Genomic DNA, 24,524 nt, shown 5'->3' with positions numbered 1-24,524 from the left:
CGGAAAACTACCCAAGGCAATTAATGGCATTTTTTCCTTTGCTTAGTGTATATTTTCGAGTGTGTGCTACATGCCAGGCACTTAGGTGCCAGGGCTATTAGGTGACTGGAGATGATTTCTCACCGCAAGGCCTCACCTGGGGAAGGAGAGGAAAATAAGTCCATAAGCCATGCCAGGGCAGCGCGATGCTAACTGGGGTGTGGGCAGGGCACCCCAGCTGGCGAACTCAGACCTCTCATTATTTTAGAGAAATTTCTAGGTTATCACCCCCAATCCCCGCCCCCCATGTTCTATTCCCTTCCCCCGAGGCTCTGTCCCTCCGCTTAGCACAGCTGAGCACAGATACCCAACAGCCTGGTGTAGGGAACGGCTCCTCATTTGATTACAGGAACCCTCCAGAGAGGCTGCAGTGTAGAAACCACTCCTTTCTGGCAGAATCCAGACTTCAGAGTTGAGGGATTTAGCAGCAAATCCGAGGCGGTTTTTTAAAGAACCGCCGTCACACACACCCCTCTCGCCCCCCCTGTTGCATAGGACACCCTCCAGTTTTTCCACACGGAACATACGCAGTCTGCCCTCCGGTAACAGTTGTTTGAAGCATCTCAGATGGTGCGGCTGCATGTGGCCACGTTGCCAGCTGTAGCCCGGCTCCAGGTGTTCTCCCTCCGGCCAGTCACTGCCTCACTCAGTCCCAGGAAGCCACCCGTGTGCCCGCTGGCGCCCGGCGCTTGTCTGCTGTCCCTCCTGGAAACAGTAACACAGGCCTCCCTGTTCGCAGCGGCCTCAACGGCTCCCAAATGGAGCCAGTGAGGGCCAGGCGAGCGCCCCTCGCCCCGATTCTCTTCTCGACCCATCAGGGAGGGTGCTGTGTGCTGCCAGCATCGTCAGAGAACAGACTGGTTTTCTCGCTAAATTCGGTTTTCCTCTGTTAGAGGCTCATCCTTTGGGTCTGAGGAATATTCTGGATTGTGAAAATAGTGCTGTCGCCAACGAGACAGGGAATTACTGGAGGCCGTGGAGGGTTCGTTACGCCGCTGTTTCTCTTCTTCGTGGTCCCAGCGCTTGATACAGCGCGGGGCTCACGGGGACGCTCACCCCGGCTGGCGGGGCGTTTCGTGGGCGAGAGTTCTGGAAGCCGCTAGAACCGGGCTGGCCTGGCTGCCGTTAGCCGTGCGGCCCTGGGCAACGTGCTTGCTCACGGGACGTCCTCGTGGTAGCATGAGGGTTTATTCAGTCCTTGACAAACATTTATTAAAGGCTTAGTGGAGCTGGCAGGTAAAAGCTAGTAAAAATAAATCAGATGATTTTCGAGAAGGTGGATGAAGGCGGCGGCGGCCATTTGGGCGTCATCAGTGTAGAGTTGGCATTTGAACCCCGGGGGGGAGGAGATTATTGGGTGAGAGAGAGAGAGAGTCCGCAGAGAAGAGGCGCAGGCCCAGCCTGGGTGCAACCCCTCTCCCGCCCCGACACCCCGGAAGTCAGGGAGGAGGGTACCGGGGTCCGGGAGGCGGCCCTGGGCTCTGAGCTTCCTTCTTCCACAGAGATGCGCACCCAGCTCTCAGGCTCATTTACCAAGGCGTGTACAACAGTCACAAAGGAGAGCGTGAAAACCCTTACATGGAAGCGTTTCTCCGCAAGCCTACATTGTTAGTGGGAATTTCGTCAGCCAAGAAAAAGTTGTCTGTAAGACAAATTTCCCAATGGAAACTGCTTCCAGCTCAGGGCTGCCAGAGAGCCAGGTGTTCGCACCCATTCTGAGACAGCACTAGTTTTCTCCGAAGCCCCCCCAGACCCCGTGCCCAAGGGTCTCATGTGCCCCATCTGTTGCTTTCATTCCTTAGCAGCTCAGGAAAGCACGTTATCTCAGCTTAGCTAATAGTAAACTTTCTAAGCTAAAAATACAGCTACCACCTGCCCCCATAGAAATGATTACCGGAAGCCATAAGACCTTGGTACTTGGCCTGGGGGGGATCCGCAGTGTTAATTCTGCCTCCCAAGCCCTGATGTCTCCTCTGCTGGTGGGCGAGTCTCACTTTAATTAGGAGGCTCAGTCCGCCACGTGCTTGGCATCTGGAGATCAGCTTTCACAGCTGGAACCAGAGGTGCCAACCTAACCTGGGCTTCCCCAGCCTCCACTTGTCATTCTCACTTTCCACAGGCGTGTGTTAAGAAGAAAAGAGGTTTCTCGACAGCCTCAAAGTCTTTGGAAAATTCCACTGATTCTGATTTCTTTTTTATTTTTGCCTGTTTCATATAGACCTCTCCATTATACAGCCTGTGTAGATCAGTGACTTGGGGAAATGAGGTTGTTTTTGCGCAGGGATTAACTTTTCCAGCTGTGTGGGGTTGGTAACACATGTTAACGTGTCACTCACACAGACACACCAATGGGAGTTGCTTTCCTTTGAATGTCAGCATCTTATAGGCCATCAGGTTGTCACCAGGCTGGTGAGCTCTGAAATTTCTCTCTGGCTGTCCTCTGCTCAGACTGGCTGCTGCCTGTTGATGTCATTTGCAGACAACGGTGGATCTTACAGTTCCTCTGCCACCACTGTCTCCAGGCGTCCTCGTGCCCTTTTCAAGAAATAAGCTTGCACTAGACATAAAATATGAGATGAGTGGTGTGTGATCGGTGACCAGAAAGAAAGGAAACACTGCCTTGCATAACTTTATGATGTTTTGTTTACAGAGTCACACCTCACAGAGGCCTCTCTGTGTGTTTTCAAAGCACATGTAGACAGATAAGATGTGAAAATTGGGTAAAAGCTAAGTTTGGATAAGAGCCCAAGTGAAGGGGGCTTCCCTGGTGGCACAGTGGTTGAGAGTCCGCCTGCCGATGCAGGGGACACGGGTTCGTGCCCCGGTCCGGGAAGATCCCACATGCCGCGGAGCGGCTGGGCCTGTGAGTCATGGCCGCTGAGCCTGTGCGTCCAGGGCCTGTGCTCCGCAACGGGAGAGGACACAACAGTAAGAGGCCCGCGTACAGAAAAAAAAAAAAAAAAAAAAGAGCCCAAGTGAAAAAGGGTGGCATTTTCCTCCCCGACCTGCGGCAGGTAGTCTGCTGTGAGTGGGTGTGTTAGAACGACAGTCTCGATAGGCCTTCTGAATAGATCAGCTGAAGAGTAGAGAAGCACTTAGCTATTGCTTGCAAGGGGAAGAACAAATGTCCTGCAGACTTTGTGTGAAATCCCAAGGTGAGACGACACAGGTTTGGGATAACAGTATAAAAATGCCCAAAGCCAGTGCTCAGTCATTTACCAAGTGCTCAAGGCAGCCTGTGCATTGAGAAGACAGAATCAGCCCCGAGAAAGACCTGGCCTCAATGCTAGTTCCACTGCCTCTGAGCTGTATGGCCCCTGCAGGCAGTCTCCCTTCTAGGCCTCAGTTTGCTCATCTGTAAAATAGGGCAGCAGCATCATTTTCCTCATAGGAATGTTTCAGGGCCAAATGTATTGATGTACGTGACATCTCTTGAGAAACCTTAAAGCACCACATACTGTTTTTTTTAAAATACTTTCCCAGACGGTACTTAGCCTCACAAGACTCTATACAGTATCCTTGTCTTACAGGTAAGGAAGCTGAGAATTGTGGACTAAAAGATCAGGCATATTGCATTATTTGTAGATCATAGATCATTTTTAAAATGCTATCAATTCTACGACTATTGAAATAGCAGAGACATTTTTTAGAAAACGGCTATAACTGGGATGGGAGAACAAGGGATTGTCCCTCTGTCCTGTCCCAGGCCCCTAGTGGCCTCTGTCTTGGCCACTTACCATGAAAGATGGTCAATCAGTACCACACACCCATGAAAGACTGAGCCCCAGCCCAGCCCAGCCCAGCCCAGCAATTACCATCAAGAGTGTTGGTACCATCTTAAGGGAAGATTGTTCTGTGAACCAAAGAGCTTTCTTGTACAAAAGAGGGAAATCTTTGCTTTTCTATTGTAATGAGAATAGAATGCACACGTTTTGTTTTTTCAAAACAGCTAAGCTCTGTTGAAAGAATAATTATGTTCTTGAAATGTCTTAACGGTAAGCATTTCTCTGAGTGGTGAATTTGGAAGTACGTACATACAATGATACCATTTTGTTATATTATTAGAGTATTGGGGGGGAGCTCCCTCAAGTAAAAAGACATTTTATTAATTGATTTCCATTTTCTTTTTTCTGCCTCTCATTTCAGAACGATTTGATCACCACTGTCCCTGGGTAGGCAACTGTGTGGGGAAAAGAAACTACAGATATTTTTATATGTTTATTTTATCTCTGTCTTTTCTGACAGTCTTTATATTTGCATTCGTTATCACCCACGTCATTCTTCGTAAGTATGCTGGCGAAATCAGATTACGTATGTAACCATTTGCCTGACTTTAGTTTTCTGATTTAATTTTGATTTAATATTTTGGTCATTCCGGGCTCTCTCTTTCTTCTCTTTCCCCTTCTCCCTAGCCCCCTCCTCGCTTCCAGCCTGCCTTTTGTTTCTCACCTCCCTCCCAGCCTTGTCACCCTGCCTCTCTCCCTCCCACCCCCCATCCCCATCCTTCCCACAGCAGTTGCCAGGGGCACCCCTGGATCAGACTCTTTCACTTACAAGACCTTCTCCTTGATACATGGTCCCTATTCCACCCTCGTGACTTCACTTTCTCTTCTGCTAATGGATCCCCAGGAGAAATTACTCCCATGTTTTCACAAAGAATAATGTGCTGTAATGATACCCATTGAACAACAGAGCTTTTTTTTTTTTTTTAATGTGATATCTACTTAAGCAGGAATAGTCACTCTCCCTAAAAAAAAAAAAGGGGGGGATAAAGACTGAGCTTTCTTACACACATATCTATAAATGTTAAAGATGTATGTTTGATAAGATGTTTAATTACCTGCCAGAACATTGGCAAGCTACCCCTGGCATATGAAGGAAGCGACTTTATTAAAAATGAAGTGTGGATATACATGACTTTAATATATATTTGCCTAAGCAAATGGCATTTTTCATTACCCTTCCTAAGGTCATAATTTTGAATTTCTTCCATTTCCTGGCCTCTCACTCTCCTGTAATAGGCAGTGATGAGAAGGAAGCCACTTGGCTTTGACCTATAAACGTGAGCCTTAAACTTCCATTACGGTTCCATTAGCAACGTTAAAGACCAGCATGGCCTCTGTCCACATTCCTGAAGTACACCCACCCATTAGCGAGTACAGAGCCTCTCTCTGGAGTGTTTCCGGAAGTATCTGGACACACACCTCACTTGCTTCCCTGCAGCAGTGCTGAAACCACAGTGTGCCAAGGCTGAGCTTAGACATGCGCATTCTCCCCGCTGCTCTCTTGGTGGGGTTTGTACGGGGGCTGGGGGAAGCGGACGGTATGGAAAGTTTAACATTAGTTCTTTTTAAATATTGGTCCATTTTGGACATGAATGGCCTATCCCAAATTTTCTTAGGCATTTAAAATCCTAGTTCCCATTCTTTCTGACTGAAATCCTTTGATCTGAACGTGACACAAATTTGGAATACATGGTTGAGAGCCATAACTTGGTGGGATGGGAAGAAGAGGATTAACGTTGATTAGAGACCCCTTCCGCACCACCTGGGAAGGATGCCGCAGCGCCCTGCCGAGGCACCTGTTCTATTTTCAGAGTCTCAAAACGGCAAAAGTGTAACTAGGGTCCTATGTATGTGTTAATAGACAGTAGAAGCAATTGCTTACACAGCTAGAGAAGACAGAAGTACTGATATTCCAGCATATTTATGGCACTGAAAAATAGTCTTTAACATCTTATATCTTAAATATATATGTATATTTAACATCTTACATTTTACATCTTATAGCATCTTTAGCGACTTCAAAATGCCTGTCCATCTATCTGTCTATAGTCACATTCATTTTTGGCCTTGCCCCTACATTCCGGATATAAAGCAGTTTTCACTTGCTCAGCCTCGCACGTAAGCTCTGGGAACACAAACACACGCGCACACACGCACACGCACACGCAGAGGCACACACGGCGACGTCTGCCACCACAGTGGCATTTTCATCTCCTCTAAAGTTTTACTCACCCTGGTTTCGGCAAAATGGAGCTTTTGCTGTAGTTTATGCTGAGGTACCGGTAATCCGGTCTTCCACAAAGAAAGCATTCTGAACTTACCTGCCTGCAAGTGACCCGACTGTTTCGGACAGAAGCAGATAAAGGTTTTCCTCTCCCCTGCTTCTGCATCCTCACTACAGCCCCCACTGAACGAGCCCGCCTGAACCCCGATTTGCTCTCGGGAAGGGCAAGAGGTTTTACGAGGCTCCGTGATCCCCCTAAGATTCTGGAAGCCTTGGCAAAGGCAGAGAGCTGTTTGAGAGCAGCGGGGGGACTGTCCCCTGAGTCCTCCCTGCCGGGAAGTGGGCTCTGAGAGGGGACACAGGACAGCGAGGGGTGGCCGGGGAGGAAGCCCCGCGGTCACAGAGATTGCTGGGAAGGTGACATCTGGAAGCAGAGCCTGGGAAGGCGATGCAATTTGGGTTCAGTAGGGAAAGAGAAATCATTTCTTTTCGTCCCTCCTTTTGCCTCAAGATTGTGTTTGCTCTAAGATCTGTCCATGTGCTGGCTTCACCCTCCTGGCCTAGCAGGGATGGAAGAGAACACCTTTCCTCGTTAGCTCTCCCACCGGTTGGCATCCTAGCGAACGGCACATCCTCGTGCTCCCGCGGTGGCCAGTGGGCACAGAGGGGATGGGAGCTCGAGGAAGAACTGGAGCAGTCCCAACCTTAGCCTCCCAGTAGCCAGCCTGGCCTCCAGTTACACAGAGGAGTCTGGGGCCCTGCCTCTCTCTCCCACATTGCAGCCTCGCCAGCAGACAAGGCCACAGAATGCTCTAGAACCAGTCCCATGGCATCCGTCCTCCCCGCTTATCTCACAGCCGCCCCAGGGCCAGATTATGTCCCCAAAACACATGGACCCAGGCTCGCCACCCCAAGGTGGGACCACCAAGAGCTCCTCCATGGGGGCTTTTCTTTTAAAAAGCATTAAACACCAATACATAAAATAAAAATCGCTTCTTGTCAGATGCATCTTTACTCAGGCCCCTGAAGAAATGTTTTCTTGTGCAGACAGTTCGTATTAATATGTCTCAAACCCAGAAGGAATCAGTCATAAACTTCAGCTTTGTGAGTTTGTTTACTCTGGGATGCAGAGAAAGACATCTTTTATGCATAGCCTAGTTTACAAAATGCCCAGGGTCAAAAGTTAACAAACTTTGGCAAAACAGTGTTTCATAAAAGAAGAGGAAAAAATAGCATACAGTATTCTGTTTTTCCATTCAAATGAGGAAAACAAAGGAGTAATCAGAACTATAATTTACGGGAAAGTATGCAGGCATCCATCTGCTTTTATTGAAGAAATATCCTGCAGATGTCGGGTCAGCTTATGAATCTGCCACTTTCTAGTTGAATAACTTCGGTGGAATCTCAATCTCTGATCAGTGCACTGGGTTCTACAGAATGACAAAATGTAATTATTTAATTGCTCTTTAGACACCTATTATTTTTATGTAGATGAGAGAGCTTTCAGCCTGAAGGCTGTTTTCTGGAGGTGATGTCTGAATACTAAATTCTGCTTTCCTTCCCACAGGTTCACAGCAAGCAGGATTCCTAAATGCTCTTAAGGACAGTCCTGCAAGATATCCTTTCTGGCTGTTGTTTTTTACAATGCTAACGTGTTAAGTATTGGACTGGCCACATCTACTCAGTAACCTCTTCATCTGGTGCCTTGGCTTTCCTTTTCATAAATCGTGTTCCCTTTTCTTCTGTAAAGTATCCCAAGAACTCCCGAACACTCACTTGTGTGAGTAACAGCCTCTGAACGCTTGAACGTCGAAGTGACTCATTTAGCCTTGTTTAAATTGAAGTGCTCTTTCACTAGAAAACTAAGTGTGAATTCTTGCCCACCCCCAGAAACCCACACTGATTTGCGTTACAGCAGGTTGGTCTGGGGAGAAGTCAGGCTGAGTTCCAACTGGCTACATTTTGATCAGCGGGTGGTCCCTACGGAATATTTGCGGACGCCCCTGGGTGGGTCCCGTCTTGGTGCAGTCGCCATGTGGGGATCCTCAGACCCTCTGTGTTCATGGGCAGCACAGAATTTTGGCGGCTACTACAGATTCTGTAGTCAGCTGCTCATCTCTTAAAGAGGGGACAGGGACAGATGAAGATGTACAGAGGCTCTTGGAGAGTACATTTCACAGGTATGTCCTGTCTTCTGTTAATGATCTGAGAAGCTAGAGTTAGCTAGAAGTTGGCCAGAAGGAAAGGTTGTGCTGGGAACGAAATTCTCAGCATCGGTGGCTGCTAAAAGCAGGTCCCATGGGAAATGCCTCCTTCGTTTCCCTCCCCAACCCTGCCGGGGTAACCATCCTCCACCATCATCGCTTCTCTGTGTCCTTCGGTTTTCAAGGCATGTTGCTTTGGCATAGCTTACAGCCAAGCCTTGTCTTTTCTTCCCTGAAGAAGAGGCTCGTCTAAGTCTTTCAGGAAATCAGTTCCATCGTGAAAACATGCTAGTCTTGTTAAGTTTTATGAATGCAGCTCAGAACCGGCACTGAGGACTGGGCTGCCAGCTGGAATGCTTTCTGAAGCCTCAAGAGTGTGGCAGGCTTAGCCATCTCCCCTCCCCGGTCCCAGGCACCTGTGCCTTTCCTGAGGCCATGGGCCCGTGCTGGACGATGTGTGGCAATGGATGCCACAGGCAGCTCTGCCAGAACGTCCTCTAGAGCACGCGTCTGCTCGTGCTCCTGGCTTGGCTGTGCTTATGGTCTGTGTAATCAATAGCATTGCGCTCCCCAGTGAGGGGAGTAGACAGACGCTGCTGAGAGGAGTGACAGTGTGTTTCAGCGGTGTGCAAACTGTGCTGTTCGTGTGGAAAGCGGACGAAGGAGAGGAATGCTCTTATTTGGTTCAGAGCAAATTTTAACTTATCTTCCCTTGAAATATCATTCTCAGGTAGAGGTAAAGAGTTTCTCCTGGGCTTCCCTGGTGGCGCAGTGGTTGAGAGTCCGCCTGCCGATGCAGGGGACGAGGGTTCGTGCCCCGGTCCGGGAAGATCCCACGTGCCGCGGAGCGGCTGGGCCCGTGAGCCATGGCCGCTGAGCCTGCGCGTCCGGAGCCTGTGCTCCGCAACGGGAGAGGCCGCCACAGTGAGAGGCCCGCGTAGTTTCTCCTATGGCGCGATTCTTGAAAGCTCCTGAGAATCTCAGCCACTGCCTTTCCAAACAGTGCCGCCATATCCAGGGCTGAGCCTCTCAGCCAACAGCCAGGCATTTCCCCTTTACAGGTGTCACCCAGGCGTGTCCTCCACATTCAGAAGCTTGGCAGCTGCAGCTGTGGCAACACAACCTGCTCTGAGCGCATGGCAGGCCCCTGACAGCCTCCAGACACGGCTGCAGGGCACCCCGGCACATCCGGGCCGGGGCCTTCCCCAGCACTGCTCTGGCACGTGCCGGCTGTATTAGCTTCCTGTTGCTGTTGTAACGAATAGCCACAAAAAAGGAGGCTTAAAGCCACATAAATTTATTATCGCCCGGTTCTGCAGGTCAGAAGTCCCGTAGGCTCGGCTGATTTCTTCTCCGGGTCCCAGGCGGAAACCAAGGTGTCGCCAGCCTGGATTCTTACCTGAAGTCTCAGGGGAGAATCCTCTTCCGGCTCATTCAGGTAGTTGACTAAACTCATGGGGTGTAGGGCTGAGGGCCCCTCTCCTTGCTCCGTTCCCTGACTCCTCCCTTTCTCTTCAAGGCCAGCAACAGGGGATCAAATCCCTCTCACGCTCTGAGTCCCCCCTGCCTCTAACGCTTATCTCTCTGCCCTCAGCCAGAAAGCCTCTCTGCTTCTGAAGAGTGGCCGCATCCAGACCGTTCGGGAAAATCTCCCCATCTCAAGACCAATGACCTTCGATCTACAGACTCCCCTTTGCCATGTGGATAATGTATTCACAGCTGCTAGGGATTAGGGCATCTTTGGGGAGGCCATTGTCCTGTCAACCCCACAGGCCTTCAGGTAGGATGTACCCAGGAATCAGGCACTCAGGTGCAGGTGGGTTTGAGAGGATCTGTCTCTGAACCCATCCGGGAAGCTCACTAGACGTCACCAGGTCACTTCTTGAGTTGACTGTGAATTCCCTCTCTTCCCTTTCTGCCCTTTCTGTTAATCTAGGAGAGAGGGGATGGGAGACAAAAATGGATGGGCTTTAAAATATATATATATATACACACACACATAAATATACACACACATATATATGTATATGTGTGTATGTGTATATATACATACATGTATGCACATATATGTGTATATGTGTGTGTATACATATACATATAGAAGAATACATACACACACATACACACACACATATATCTCCTGCCCTGAGTTCCGGTTGAAAATGCTAACAGAATGCCCCATGAGGTCCTTGGTGAATTAGCCGGCCCTTCACAGTTTAATAGGTGAAGTTATTATCTAACTTTACTCCTGCTGACTGGGTCCCCACTTGGTTTTGTGGCACCTCCTGATCCAGTGTCAGGCTGGGCTCCTGCCTGGAAAAAGGTGACCTAAAGCTGAAGCCAGAATATCCCAGGGAGCTGCCCAGCAACATAGAGACCCTCTGATAAAACCACTCCATTTCTCTCTCGGAGAAAAGCAGAACCAAGAGCAAGGCGCGGGAGGAACGAGAAGAAAAGCTGCCCATAGGGAGGGAGGAGCGACGCTCCCAACCCCGATCTTCTTTATTTATTTTTGGAAGTAGTGGAGAATTTCAGGAATGCCAGACACACCCGTAGGAAAGCAAAGTGCTGGGGTTTTTGTTGTTGTTGTTGTTGTTTGCGGTACGCGGGCCTCTCACTGTTGTGGCCTCTCCCGTTGCGGAGCACAGGTTCCGGACACGCCGGCTCAGCGGCCATGGCTCACGGGCCCAGCCGCTCCGCGGCATGTGGGATCTTCCCGGACCGGGGCACGAACCCGTGTCCCCTGCATCGGCAGGCAGACTCTCAACCACTGCGCCACCAGGGAAGCCCAGTGCTGGGTTTTTAATTACAAAGCACAGAAACATTCTGTGTGTGCCTCTCCCCAGTCAATGGTGTGAAGACCTAAGGCAGTCTGTTCTGGCCACGTGTTTTCTGTTTAAATACATGCTTTGGGGAAGATGCCCTCTTATTGAGTGAGTCTATTAGGAAGTGCTGAGTTCTGATGCTTTATCATAAATTCATATTCCAGAAGAAAAAGTATGTTTTAGTTTCTACTGGGTTGTGATGTATTTTTGAAAAAAGGAGTTCTGGTTATAAGGGATAACATACGTGTGATAAGTGAGGTTGGGTCCCATCAGGATGCTGTTTCTGGCTCCTGCTTTTCCTCTGGACACCTGTGTGGCTTTGGAGGCTCCATGGAGATAGCCGGGTGGAAACTTCTAAGGGGCGGCTTTTAGCTCCCGAGATGGGTGCGCTACCACGGGGGCTGCTCAGGAATGCTATGGCCTGGGGAGGACGGGTCACAGGGACAGTGGCACTCCAAAAGAGGATGCATCCTGCTGGTCAGGGTGGGAGGAGATTCTAGCATCAGATAAATATTAAACGCAGTAGCTCTAAGCTCCCTTCTGCTGCTGAGGCCCTAAGAGCTTGGGAGTCTCTTCTGAGGTGGTGGATTTATGACGGATGAGGCTGATCTGTGATGTTTCACACTCGCAGAAGCCGTCCTCTGATGATGGCAGCGCTGCCCACGGCTCGTCCGCTCCGGACCTGCAGTCTGTGCAAGAATCTGCAAAGTACCAAGTTCTTAAAACAAGAGGAGGTTTTCGGGCTGAATTGCCCGAGCCCAGGAAAGTCCAGGGCAGCCTTTGCAAGTGACCCCTGCAGAGTGTTCTCGGGCAAGAAAATATATTTAAAATGCTTCGGTAGCCTCCAATCTGATCTCCTGACAATAATACAAAAATATTTTGATGACAAATGGGGGCACAGGCAAAGGTTTCTCACCGTGGATTTAATCTGCAAAATATCCAACTCAAAAAGGTGTGGTTGATGAAATGAGAGAGATTAGAAACAAAAATGCCTCATTAGCCAGGACTCCTTATCAGAAATACTGCCATGAATGATGGGAACATTGCTAAAGTAAAAAGCTCTTCATCAGGCCCGCATGCAACCAGCAGGACTTTATAGGAGAAAGGCATCAACCAGCTCATTCAGGAAGTGAGCCAGGTGTCCAGGGGACGGTGTCTAGTTCCAGCATGAAAGAGTTTGAGGAGGATTGAGTGTTAGCTCTTCTCTAAATGTTTGATACAATCGCCTGTGACCAGCCATCTGGTCCTGGACTTCTGTTTGTTGGAAGATTTTTAATCACAGTTTCAATTTCATTACTTGTGATTGGTCTGTTCATATTTTCTATGTCTTCCTGGTTCAGTCTTAGAAGGTTGTACCTTTCTAAGAATTTGTCCATTTCTTTCAGGTTGTCCATTTCGTTGGCATAGAGTTGCTTGTAGTAGTCTCTCATGATCTTTTGTATTTCTGCGGTGTCGGTTGTAACTTCTTTTTCATTTCTAATTTTATTGATCTGAGTCCTCTCCCTTTTTTTCTTGATGAGTCTGGCTAAAGGCTTATCAATTTTGTTTATCTTCTCAAAGAACCAGCTTTTAGCTTCATTGATCTTTGTCATTGTTTTCTTCATTTCTATTTCTTTTGTTTCTGCTCTGATCTTTTTTTTTTGTTTTTTTGCGGTACGCGGGCCTCTCACTGTTGTGGCCTCACCCGTTGCGGAGCACAGGCTCCGGACGCGCAGGCTCAGCGGCCGTGGCTCATGGGCCCAGCTGCTCTGCGGCATGTGGGATCTTCCCAGACCGGGGCACGAACCCGTGTCCCCTGAATCAGCAGGCGGACCCTCAACCACTGCGCCACCAGGGAAGCCCTCTGCTCTGATCTTTATGATGTCTTCCCTTCTACTGACTTTCTGGGAGGAGGTGGGAAGGAGACACAGGTGAGAAGGAGCGGGCGGGGGCGGCGGGAAACGTCGTAAGTGGCTGTGAGTAGAACGACTGGCTCTGGCTCACTTGTGGGCACTGAGCAGGCCCTTCCCGGGCTGTGGTGGGGAAGAGGAAGGACGTTCGACCACCAGGGTCACCCTTGGCAAGAGCACGTCCAGCCTCGGAGCCCCATCCTCCATCCTCTTCTTCCTGCCCCCTCTCACCTCCCGTTTCCTGGGCTGGCTCCCCGTGACTGTGGCCATTTCTTTCCTTTCATCTCTGCATCAGAGAAGCACAGGCAGCGGGGTGCAGGCTTCTGGGGTTCAGTGAGAAGTGGGGTAGCTGCCTGGGCTTTCAAAGGCCCCCCTGGCCTTCCCCGGGGAAAGAGACAAAAGGAGAATCTTCTCCAAAAAGGGTGGCACTGGGTCTTCAGTCCACCCAGCCAGGCAGGTCCAACGAAGGAGGTCCACTCAGCCTCTGCTTCCTTCAAAATCATTATACTGAATGCCCACCACCTGGGCCCAAAACGTGCCAGGGTTACAAAGTCTAGAACGATCCGTCAGCCTTGAGCTTCAAAGCACATCAACCAGAGGCCAGAGGAGCGATGAAGGACGGGGTGACTCACTCTTCTCAACGAGCATCTGTGGATGCCAGGATCTGAGCTCTGACTCTGGTTCCTACAAGCAGAATAAGTCTTAAGTGACATAAAAATGCCATAGCATGCACTGGAGGTAGGAGTAGGGTCCAAAAGGAGGCTGCATCTCCTGCAGGGAAGTCAGGAGGCTTCCACGGGCGGCAGGTGGCATTTGCACAGGGCCTGGAAAGGTGGAGTTCTAACAGGGACACGGAGGGGAGAAGCCTGGCGGGTGTGTATGGTGTGTAGGGGAGAGCAGGCCGTCTGGAGGGCTGGAGCCAGGCTTGTGTTCACTCTTTCACTCGGCAAGGTTAGCAGCGTGGGCGCCGGGAGTCCTAATGGTGTCAGCACCCGGATACTCTTACAGACACACACACACAGACACACACAGACACACACACACACACACACGGTGGGGATGGAGGAGGGTGCTAGGATGGCTGAGCCCTGACTGGGGCTGGAGGTCACGACCAATCGCCCCCAGGAAGCAGGTCCCAACAGCACTGAATACCAGTGAAAGAGCGAGCGGCCTCCTCCCCCTGGACACCGGGGAACCAGCCATGATTTTTGGCAGGCGAACGACATAATCAAGCTGCTTTTTGTTCTTGTTTTGCCTTGAAACATACTCACCTTGAAGCAAGGAACACGATGGAGTGAGGTAGTGAGGAGATGTTTGCAAAGGAAGGACCCCGAAATTGAAATCGGTGACAAGGGAACAGATCTGCGGGGAGATCTGCAGTCAGATAGGACCTGGGAGGAGAGGGGGAGGAAGGGGGGTCCGAACCCTAGGTGACCCGGGGAAAGGGGCACAGCAGAAAAGGGAGACAGCTAGCATTGGTTTGGGGAGAAATGAGCTTGATCTGAGCTACGTGTACAAGCAGAATCTAGGAGTCGCACATGGAACCTCCACGTCAGCCTGGGTTGTCTTTAGGGTCCTCTGTGGTTATTGCGTGAAATATGGAAGCAGAAAAAAAACCGGGAGCCTGAAGCGAAGTGTTCCAGCCTCTTAGGAAATGTCACTGGTCACACAGAGTCAGGGAAGCCACATGGCCGGGCCCACCTCGCAGACTTCTGGGGTTCAGGGAGCTGAAGCCCCTCAGGAACAGGGCCAGCAGGGGGAGGGGACGCCTGCCCACTAACGGTCACTTCAGTGTAGCAGCATGAACGTCCATTTCAAAGGGTTACACTCATCTCTAATTATGGCATCGTTCAGCTCTCCCAAAACGAGAAGGACGATGGGTACCTCGGACGGTCACCGATTCTGCGTGGTGGAGGCTTTTGGCAGAACGCCTTTTTTGCCCCCAGTGTGCGCTTATTTCAAGGCACCGTCGACAGGCGCCCCCAGCCTCATGGGCATCGTTCTGTTTTAGTGGAATTTGGTAGAAGGCTTGGAGTCAGCCTGGGTGCTGTCAGAAAGGGGACACTGGGGGCCGATGGAAAATCCATGGGGGCAGGACAGGCCTTCACTAGCCCAGCTCTCAGGGCCTGTCCATCCTGGTGTCTGCTGGTGCTCAGGGAGCCCCCGGGAAACAGGTGGGACAAGTGCCCGAGGTCTCACAGCAGGACCTCACCGAGAGGTTAAGTGACCCCGATTCATGCTCGGTGACGCACTGACGTTTCCAGAGCTAGAACCCAGCCCCTCTACCCAGGGAATCGAGAGTCTTCCCCGCTGCCCCCGGCCAGGTGGATTGCGGGAGTTCTGTGAAGAATAAGCATAGATTAGATCTCAGAAGATCACAGAGTGGGAGAGGAGGTTTTTGGTTTTTAAAATCACCCAAGTGATACAAGAGCGTATTCTCACGGTAACAAATTTCAAATAGAAACGTCAGGGTAAAAAGGAAGCGCTGCTCTTGACTCGTCATCATTCTGTAGGAGTTCTTGTCGGGTTTTGTGGGTCTTTACAGGTGATCCTCTCAGAGTTTAAATACATACATGTGTGCATGCACACACACACACATGTACAGTTGGGGGGACTGCTTTACCTAAAGGGATCATACATGCTCTTTGGATTGTTCTACAATTTGATTTTTAGATATTTCCTGAAGACGTTTCCATGTCAACACATAGATGTACATCATCCTCTTTTCAACTGTTTTATAGAATTCCAGAGTATAGATGAACCATAGTGTCTTCTTCTAGTGATGGGTATTTAGACTTCTTTTATTACTGCCCAGAAACTGAGGTAGTGGACTTTCTTCTATGTATCTCTTTGTGTACAAGTGTAAGCATTTCTCTAGGATTGACAACTAGATGTGGAGTCACTGAGTTAAAAGCTAAGTGTAGTTTAAATATAATGTACCATAGTGTCCGCTAAAGATATTATACCAATTCATGCTCCATTTCTCCCCACCTTCACCCACACGGGAGTTGTCAGTGCTGTGATTTTTGCCGATTTGATGGGGAGAAAAAAATCGGTTTTAATTTCCATTTTCTGGACAATATTCAGCTTGCACGTATTTTCGTGACTGTTAGCCTTTTTTTTTTCTCACCTCAATGTGCCAGTTCAAACTCTTTGTCCATTTTTCAATTGGGCTGTTTCTTCTTTTCCTATTAACATGTTCTTTATATAGTCTTAATAATAATCTTATAACTATCTTTTTCCAATATTTTTCTCCCAACCTATCACTTACCTTTTAACTTGACCTTTTTATACAAAAAAGTGTAATTTATTAACAAATTCAATCTGTAAATCTCATCCTACATGGCTCCGTACATCCTCACCCCAAGATGATGCCAGTATTTCCTTTATTTTCTTCTAATACCTTCTATGTTGTTTTTTAAGTTTGGCGCAGTAATTGATCTGTAATAGAATTGTGTGTGTGGGTTGTGAGCTGACGTTCTAACTTCATTTTTCCCGAATGTTGAGTGAAGTGTCCCAATACCACTTACTAATCTATTCTGGCAGTTCTCAAACTTTTTGGTCTCAGAACTCTTTTGCAGTCTTAAAAATTATTGAGGGGCTTCCCTGGTGGCGCAGTGGTTGGGAGTCCCCCTGCCGATGTGGGGGACGTGGGTTCGTGCCCCAGTCTGGGAGGATCCCACATGCCGCGGAGCGGCTGGGCCCGTGAGCCATGGCCGCTGAGCCTGCGCGTCTGGGGCCTGTGCTCCACAATGGGAGAGGCCACAACAGTGAGAGGCCCACGTACTGCAAAAACAAACAAACAAACAAAAATTATTGAGGACCCCAGAGAGCCTCTGTTCATGTAGATTATATCTATTTCTATATACTGCGTTTAAAACTGAGAAATGTTTTGTTTTGTTTTTTTTTTTTTTTGAGAAATCTTTAAAACACAAGAATGCATAAGAGTGAATGAGGACATCATCTTGCATCACACAGCCTCCAGAAGAAGCCACCACGTGGTAGGATGAGAGTGAAGCTGGGAAATAATGTTTTGGTGATGATAGGAAAATAGTTCTGACCTGGAGGATACCCTGAAAGGATCTTGGGGACCCTAAGGTTCCACAGGCCACACTTTGAGAACCACCGGTCTATTCCTTCACCACTAATTTGAAATGCCTTCTTTACCCCCACATGCCCACGGCCTGTTTAGACTGTTCTCACCTTGTTTTGTTTACGAGAAAAGTCTTCTCCTGCTCCCACCTCCCTGATGTTGTTTTTCAAAATTCCTCACCTGTTCTTATACATTTCCTCTTCCTGATGAATTTGAGAGTCCTTTTGTCAAATTCCATTTTCAAAATTCCAGCTGGAATTTTGATTGGAGTTCTAGTGACTTCATAGGTTTAATTTGGGACAACTACACACCTCTATCTCCCAGTACATAAGCATTTAGGAGAAAGGATTTGAGAGACTGAAGGATGATGGTCCCATGATCCAGTCTGAAAGGTCCCAGAAACTTGATTTTCAAAGTGTGTTGTCATGTAAGTCATCGGGAAGTCAGCAGCCTCCACCCCAGACACAGTGGTGGGCCCTCTAATGACAGGGGCAGAAGCTGTAGTTTCTTATCTCCGTCTAAGGATTATAGGGTCATCTAATGATGAGGAAAATATACTGACAAGTTCCTGAACCTAAATATCTAAAAGGATTAAATGCTGATTTAGACCCTCAATCTAGAGGACAAAGGGTCTATCACTGAGATCTGCCCTTCCATCAAAGCTCTTCCTGTAAGTGAGCATTGCCTACCTTACTGTAACTTTTAGGGGGAAAAAAAAGAAAGAAAGAAAGAAAGAGATGATTACCAACAACATCTGTTCCTTATATTTTCAATGTCAGAACCCCAGACAGAGACCTAAAGCAGAATAAGATGCAGGAGGACCCAGGGGTGCCTGGCTGGTGCCCACAGAGAAAGGCCCCTCAGCACCGTGCGGTGTGACCAGCCCCCTGGCCACACACGCCCAGTGCTCAGAGCGGAAGCACCCGAGGCAGAGCCTTGGACTCTGGCATTCCCTGGCCATTCTGGAATCCGGGGATTTTGGGTCGATGAGGAAACCCACATGAAATACAGAATTTTTAAAATAAACTGTAATCTAGATTTGGCACTTGGCAAAAAAGCCTGTCGCCAGCCTGATTGCTGGAATGTGGGGAGATGGGTGATGACATATTAACAGAGACAAGTTCTTCACCCAGGGGTGGCTCTAAGGCCGTGGGACTGATGGACAAGGTTGCATGTCACGGGCAGCCTCAGCCTTGCTGTTGTGAGCTTTGAGGCTCCAAAGTTAGGCCTGTCATGTGACACTCCGTAGCTTGGAGCCTTGGGAAGGGTTCTTTCTGTCCTAGAAGTCTGCAGACCAAGTTCCAGTTCTGTTCTGCCGTGAAGTGCGATGTGAGCTTTTATAAGTGGCTTGACTACTCTGGGCCTTAACCCTTCATTTTACATAAAATTTTACCTATTTGTAAAATGAAGGGATTAGGATAAATCAGGACATTTTAACTTGGGGTCCATGTGTATCCATGCAGAGGCATCAGGGGCGTTTTTAAGCTTCCTGAAATTATAAGGAAAAAAATGTGTTTATGTGCATTTTTTCTGAGAAAAGCGTAGGAACCCAATAAGGTTAAAAACCTTTGGTTCCTTACCTCTCACCTTTTACGATTCTCCAAATACTGAGGTGCCCTCACCATTCTGCCCAATACTATTTCCATGTCCCTGCAAGGTCGTCTCCCCTTGCTTACCTTCCCACAGGCAGGCAGACCCCTGTACCCTGAGGGTGGGAAGCTTACCTTCCCCCACGGTCTGCTGTCCGGAGTGCCGGGCCAGGTGCCTAGAAAGGCACAGAGCAGGCACTTGTGGGATTGCGTGGAAACCCAAGGGAGGGGCGCCTGCCCGCCGGCATTTTTCAGTCTTTTTCAATTCCATAGTCATCTAGCGAGTACCTCAGTGTGCAGCACTTTGAGCTAGCGGCTGCGGGGAATCTAAAGCCATACTCTTGGCCACAGAGGGGGCTCCCTTTCTTTTTGGGGGGCTGGGGAGGAGACATGGAGGCTGGCAGTGGTAATGGCTGTGATTTGGAACCCATCTCTGATGCAATAAACATCCAGCTGCTTATTAAATTGGCTCCTACTGGAGTTGGCCTGTTTCCACTCATGTCTCTTTTAAAAAAAAAAAAAAATCAGTAAGTGGGTTTTGATACATTAAAAAGAAATTTATGAAAAAAAAATTTATGTTTCTTAACTTACTATGGCATAGATAATTTCAACGTCAAGCTATCGGGTCAGTGAGAAGATGTGTTGTTCAGATATTCGTACCTCTGTCTGAGAGTGAATTTGAGGGTGATGGACTCCTTAAGGTGCGATAGGTTCAAGAAACCCTGACAAGGAGGGTCCTGATCTCCCCCAGCAGAGGTTGGGGTCAGCCTAGAGCCACGTGTCCCTTAGCAAGAATTCAGAAAGGAATCGGCCCATGGCTTTTCTGTCCTACTGGCAGAGCCAGACTTCCAAGCTTCAAATCCCTGCTCTGCTATTTCTTAAACAAATTACTTAACTGCTTCCTGCCTCGGTTTCCCTATCGGTTAAGTGGGAATCACACTTCTCACTGGGTTGCTCTGAGGATTAAGTGAATTAATCCACATGAAGCTCTTGTTTTGTTTTGTTTGAATTTTATTTTATTTTTTTATACAGCGGGTTCTTACTAGTTATCCATTTTATACATGTTAGTGTATCTATGTCAATCCCAATCTCCCAATTCATCACACGTGAAGCCTTTGGAACAGGACCTGACACACAGCCAGTGATGCCAGCCATTGTTACGAATGATGATGATTATTCCTTCAGACGTCCTGTGGGCGAAGCGGCAGCTGTAAGGGGAGAGGCGGAGGGGGCTGCATCTTGCATCCTACCTTGAATTCCTCATTTGGACACAGCTGTGAGCTAACAGTGAAACTGCATTCTGTTATTTATAAAATGTTACCAAGCACATGAGATATTAATATAGAACACTGCGAATTTGGGGGGTTGCTATAAACATTTAAAACTCCACATCCACTGGTAACAATGCCTCCTTTTGGAGGTAATCATGTAAGTGGCATCACAAAGGGAACAGCAGCCGCAAAAGGAACAGGAGCTGCAAAGGGAGACGTAGCCACGTTAGATGCCGTGACCTCCTCCACTTTCACATGCCAGCTTTTACCTGGTTCACACGTGTGGATGTTACATGACCATCATTCTGCCTGGATTGTAAACTGTCGTTGACATCTAAGTATTTCTGAGACCGAAGTTGGGCTCTTCGTGTATTATTCAGTAAATAAATCTTTTGGTTTGTTCTTCATTCTCTCTTTTCTACCCTTGTTTCCTCTCCATTTGTCACCTCCTCTTTGACCTTTCTGCCTCTTGTCTTTTCCTTCCAGCCTGTGCAAAGTCACTGCCAGTGTCATCCCCCTTTATACAACGCGGTTCTCCCGACGCAGGCTTCCCACTACTTCCTCATCATTTTCCCTGGGCTCCACTGCTTTCAAGCCAGTGCGGACAGAGCGCCCACGTGGCTGCTCCCCCATCTGTGTCCTCTTGGGTGGAGAGATGAGGCTGGGAGGGGGGGCGTCTGTGAGCCCCGACCTGTCAGGAGGCGGTTGAGAATGAGATCTTCTTTGCTACCTGGGCCACCATCCCTGTGTCCCCATGTGCAGCGAGGCCTCTGCCATAACCGTTTGTCCCCCTGGGTAACCCTGGCAGAAAAGAAGGGCTGGTGGCAGCCCTGAGGAGGGGCCTGCTTCTCTGCATCTCCTCCCCACCCCTCCGTACTTATCCCCTTTTCCAGAATCCACCTTAGTCTTCCTTTTCTTGGTAGGTGCAGCTCCTCCTGTAGCCCGTTCACCTCTTTCCTCCGAGAGGACCGGGCAGCACTCCCACCCCCCAGGGGCACCCTGTGTTGGATCCGCAAGATCCCGCTGCTCTGCGCTGTCTTCACCTTGGCCAGCTGGGCGTCCTCCTCTTGAGATGTCCTTTTAATTTCTGGGCGGGGCTTTTCTGAGGCCTTGCAGTTTCTAGAAATTTAAACCTTAGAAAGAAAAATACAGCATTTTTCCACTTTTCCAAGAGCAGACCCAGTGGTGTACCCCGATGCTGAAAGTCAGTGAACAAGCAGGAAGCGCATTCGTTCCCCCTGTTTTGTGTGCAGCCCCACATGCCGGACAGTGGCTTTTGTTAATCATGACGTGGCAGAGGACGGTGCTGCACCGGATGATACATTCATTTCTCTGCTCTGAAGATAAATGATATCCAGTCCTGAAAAAAAAATCAATGGTGATGTATTACAGCATGATCTATGGCTTCCATCCCTGGAAGCGTTAGGAAAGCATGAGTATTTACTTTCTCTGGCCTGTAATTTATCAATGGAGGATGCATGATGGGTATTTAAACTCCCAGACCTATGATGAATTATTTTTTCCTGAGAAACATCTTTATCTTGTAAATAGAATTTTATAAGTATTTGTGGGACAGGAATATTCTCTAGTCTTTTCAAATTGCCACACTCCTGGCTGATTTATCTCGTCTGTTGAAGAATGCCAGGCTTTTTCTCCTTTGGTTTTAGTGCATCTTGTGGAACTCGAGACTCCCCATCACTCACAGTCTGGTGTGGAGCCAGGTTTTCTAGTTGCCTGTCAATAGCTGAGGACAGCCCTATGTGTCGGGGTGGGCTGAGGGGCTGGGAAAAGGTCCCCTAAGAAAAAATACCGCTCACCCTGATGCCACACCGAGAAATGGCCCCTCCGGGTCAGAAGCCCATCCACAGTGGGGGCAGGCAGCCAGGGGGTGGAAGGGCCATGCAGGGAGAGAGAAAGCCAGGAAGATAAACCCCGCCTGGTCTCAGCCGCCCGAGGTCAGCCCTGCAAATGACTGTCACAGCCTCAAATTGGGTCGAGAGGGAAACCTGTCAGTGCTACAGTCCCAGCTTTCAGAAGCCAACGGTAGAGCCTGTGATTGAAGTGATGTTCAGTATTGGGTCCATTCATCAAAAGCCTGGGCCGCTGCCAGCTCCAGCCAGCGTGCTTCCTGGTTTTGCTGCCGCCGCCTTTGGCTACACAGTGAGTCATGAGGAAAGGGCCAAGGTCGGGTGGGAAGGACAGTCAGAGGAACTGTCAGCCATGAGAAAGGAACGAGACCTGTTCAGGGAGCCCACCGATCACTTAACTGAGCACAAACGCTGTGCCGTGAAGGAGAATGTGGCCTCGTGCCTGCCCCTGAGGGTCTCCTTTGGCTACAAGACCACTGATGCCAGGCTAGGTGGACGCAAGGGCCTGAGTGAGGGCCTGGGGGCGGGTTCTGTCCAAATCTCAGTCATCCAGCTCCCTGGGGCCCTAAGAACGTCACGGTCGTACTGGTTCACCTCCTTGACTCCGGGTACTGTGCTGGAGGCCGTGGTCTGCTTCTTCTCTGTCTGGTCCATCGTGGGGCTCTCGGGTTTCCACACGTACCTGATCAGCTCCAACCAGACCACAAATGAAGACGTAAGTTCCTGGTGGGGTGGGACACGGGCATGTTCTTTCGTGGGAAATAGAGAAAGAAGAGGTGAGGGGCCCGGGCTCCCTTTCCAGATGGGAGCCCCTGGGAGCAAAGAGCCTGCACGGGAAGCATTTTCCGACATCAGTCTCCAATTTCTCTATTGCGAATCTCCGAACTGTCCTGCTCTCTGACCACGTCACTTAGATACTAAGATCGGCCGAGTGACCCCCCAATTCCAAGGCCCGAGGAGGGATTCTGTTCTATTCCTTTGCAATAATTCTATCAGCAACTTGTCACCCTGCCCCGATGAAGAGAGACCTCACAGGCTGGCCTCTCTCAGATAACGGCTCCATTTCATTTTGGGAGGCAATCGCACTGACCCAAAGTTTAACTTTTTATCCAGGATTATCTGCCTGTACTTAATGCAGATGGAGAGGAAATACAAAACCAGAAAACGTAATGCTGGAAAATGTTTCTTCGTGAGCCTGGTCCTTTTTGCTCTGAATATTTGGATTCTGACAGAAGCCTCTATCAGTACATGAATTCAATGTCTCAGAATTAGGTTGCCTCCGAGACTTGAGAAAAACCAGTGCTGATGAGATAGATGAGTTCCGAGAATGTTAAGACAGCTATGTGTATATGCTAACTGAGAACACGAGAAATACCCTGCAGAATTATTCTGCAATGTGGTGAGGCTGAATTCAGGCCATAAATGCGCAATTAAGGACTTCCCTGGCGGTCCAATAGGTAAGGCTTCACCTTCCAGTGCAAGGGGTGCGTGATCAATCCCTGGTCGGGGAGCTAAGATCCCACGTGCCGCGTGGCCAAAAAAAAACAAAATATAAAGCAGAAGCAATGCTGTAACAAATTCAATAAAGACTAAAAAAAAAAAATAGTCCACATCAAAAAATCTTTTTTAAAAAAATGGGCCATTAGGGGAGGTGTGTTACTCCTCTCTGCTACCATTCATTTCATGACTATTTAACACACTAAATGTAGCATCAAGGAATCTCCACTGGCTTATGTGAGCTGCCTTTTAAGTACCATGTGGTAGAAATAAGAGACTATTTTCCCCAGAGAATGTTGTTTCTCCCCGGTCTCACCTGCTGTTTGGGGATATTTCCAAGTTTGGGGTTAATGCCAGTTTTCCTTGAGAAAAGTACCTCCGTTTCTTCTGCTGAAGAAATGAGTAAAGATCGTTGCATTCTTTACAGGCTTCTTCTGATCGGCCCAAACTGTGACATTGGTGTGATGGATACTGTGTCATTGACTATCCTTTTCTTTCAGATTAAAGGATCTTGGTCAAATAAAAGAGGTAAAGAGAATTACAACCCCTACAGCTACGGAAATATCTTTACAAATTGCTGTGTTGCCCTGTGTGGGCCCATTTCTCCAAGGTAAGATTCAGATGGCACGATGCCCGATAACAGACCTGGGGAAGCACACACCCTAGTGTGTTAGCGCAGGCCTCGGGCAGCAGTGACCTGGCCGGCGGCAATGACCGCCAGCCAGGTCAGCACGCCGCTCTGTGCTGCGGAGACGTGGCCTTAACGATGTAGAGATCTGGCTTGTGTTATGCTTGGCATAACTTTCTACTGAATTTGTGTCAAGTTTGGGGAAAATCCCCTCAGGATCAAAACAGGGACACTGAGTCAGGTGACTCCATGAATCATTAGATGATGTTGAACATCCAGCTGTCATGAGGGAGCAGGACACAAGGTAGGAAGCAATTAGAAAGCCTGTAGACATAAGTGCTAAGAGCTGAGTTGTGCAGAATAGAAACGCTAAAATAGTTCAGAGGGAGAGATCCGTGTGGGCTGAAGCAGTGGAGATTGTGGTGATGATAAGACAGCAGTCCTGTTAATAATGGCCATGGCTGACATTTACTGGATAGTGTTAGGCTCTGTTTTATGTGCTTTACGTGGATTAACTTTTAAAACCTCACTCTGTACCTATGAGGTCGGTACTATTATATCCCATTATATGGAAGAGGAAACCAAGGCACAGAGAGGTTAAATAACGTGCTC

The 24,524-nt window shown here is 48.8% G+C and overlaps 1 protein-coding gene across 2 annotated transcripts in view; it reads left to right on the top strand.

Annotated features, from left to right (window-relative positions):
* ZDHHC14 (zinc finger DHHC-type palmitoyltransferase 14) overlaps nucleotides 1-24,524 on the top strand; it is a 276,699-nt gene that overhangs the window by 232,683 nt on the left and 19,492 nt on the right. For both annotated transcript variants that reach the window (XM_012536454.3, XM_004263681.4), the window contains exons 4-7: nucleotides 4,186-4,323; nucleotides 7,616-7,664; nucleotides 22,400-22,502; nucleotides 23,785-23,894. In XM_012536454.3, coding sequence (XP_012391908.1) covers nucleotides 4,186-4,323; nucleotides 7,616-7,664; nucleotides 22,400-22,502; nucleotides 23,785-23,894 — 400 coding nt within the window. The remainder of the gene's footprint in view (nucleotides 1-4,185; nucleotides 4,324-7,615; nucleotides 7,665-22,399; nucleotides 22,503-23,784; nucleotides 23,895-24,524) is intronic.

Source organism: Orcinus orca, chromosome 12 (genome assembly GCF_937001465.1).
Source record: "Orcinus orca chromosome 12, mOrcOrc1.1, whole genome shotgun sequence".
Taxonomy (NCBI): domain Eukaryota; kingdom Metazoa; phylum Chordata; class Mammalia; order Artiodactyla; family Delphinidae; genus Orcinus; species Orcinus orca.
The sequence above is the reverse complement of the archived record's forward strand: the minus strand, read 5'-3'. Positions and strand labels throughout refer to the sequence as shown.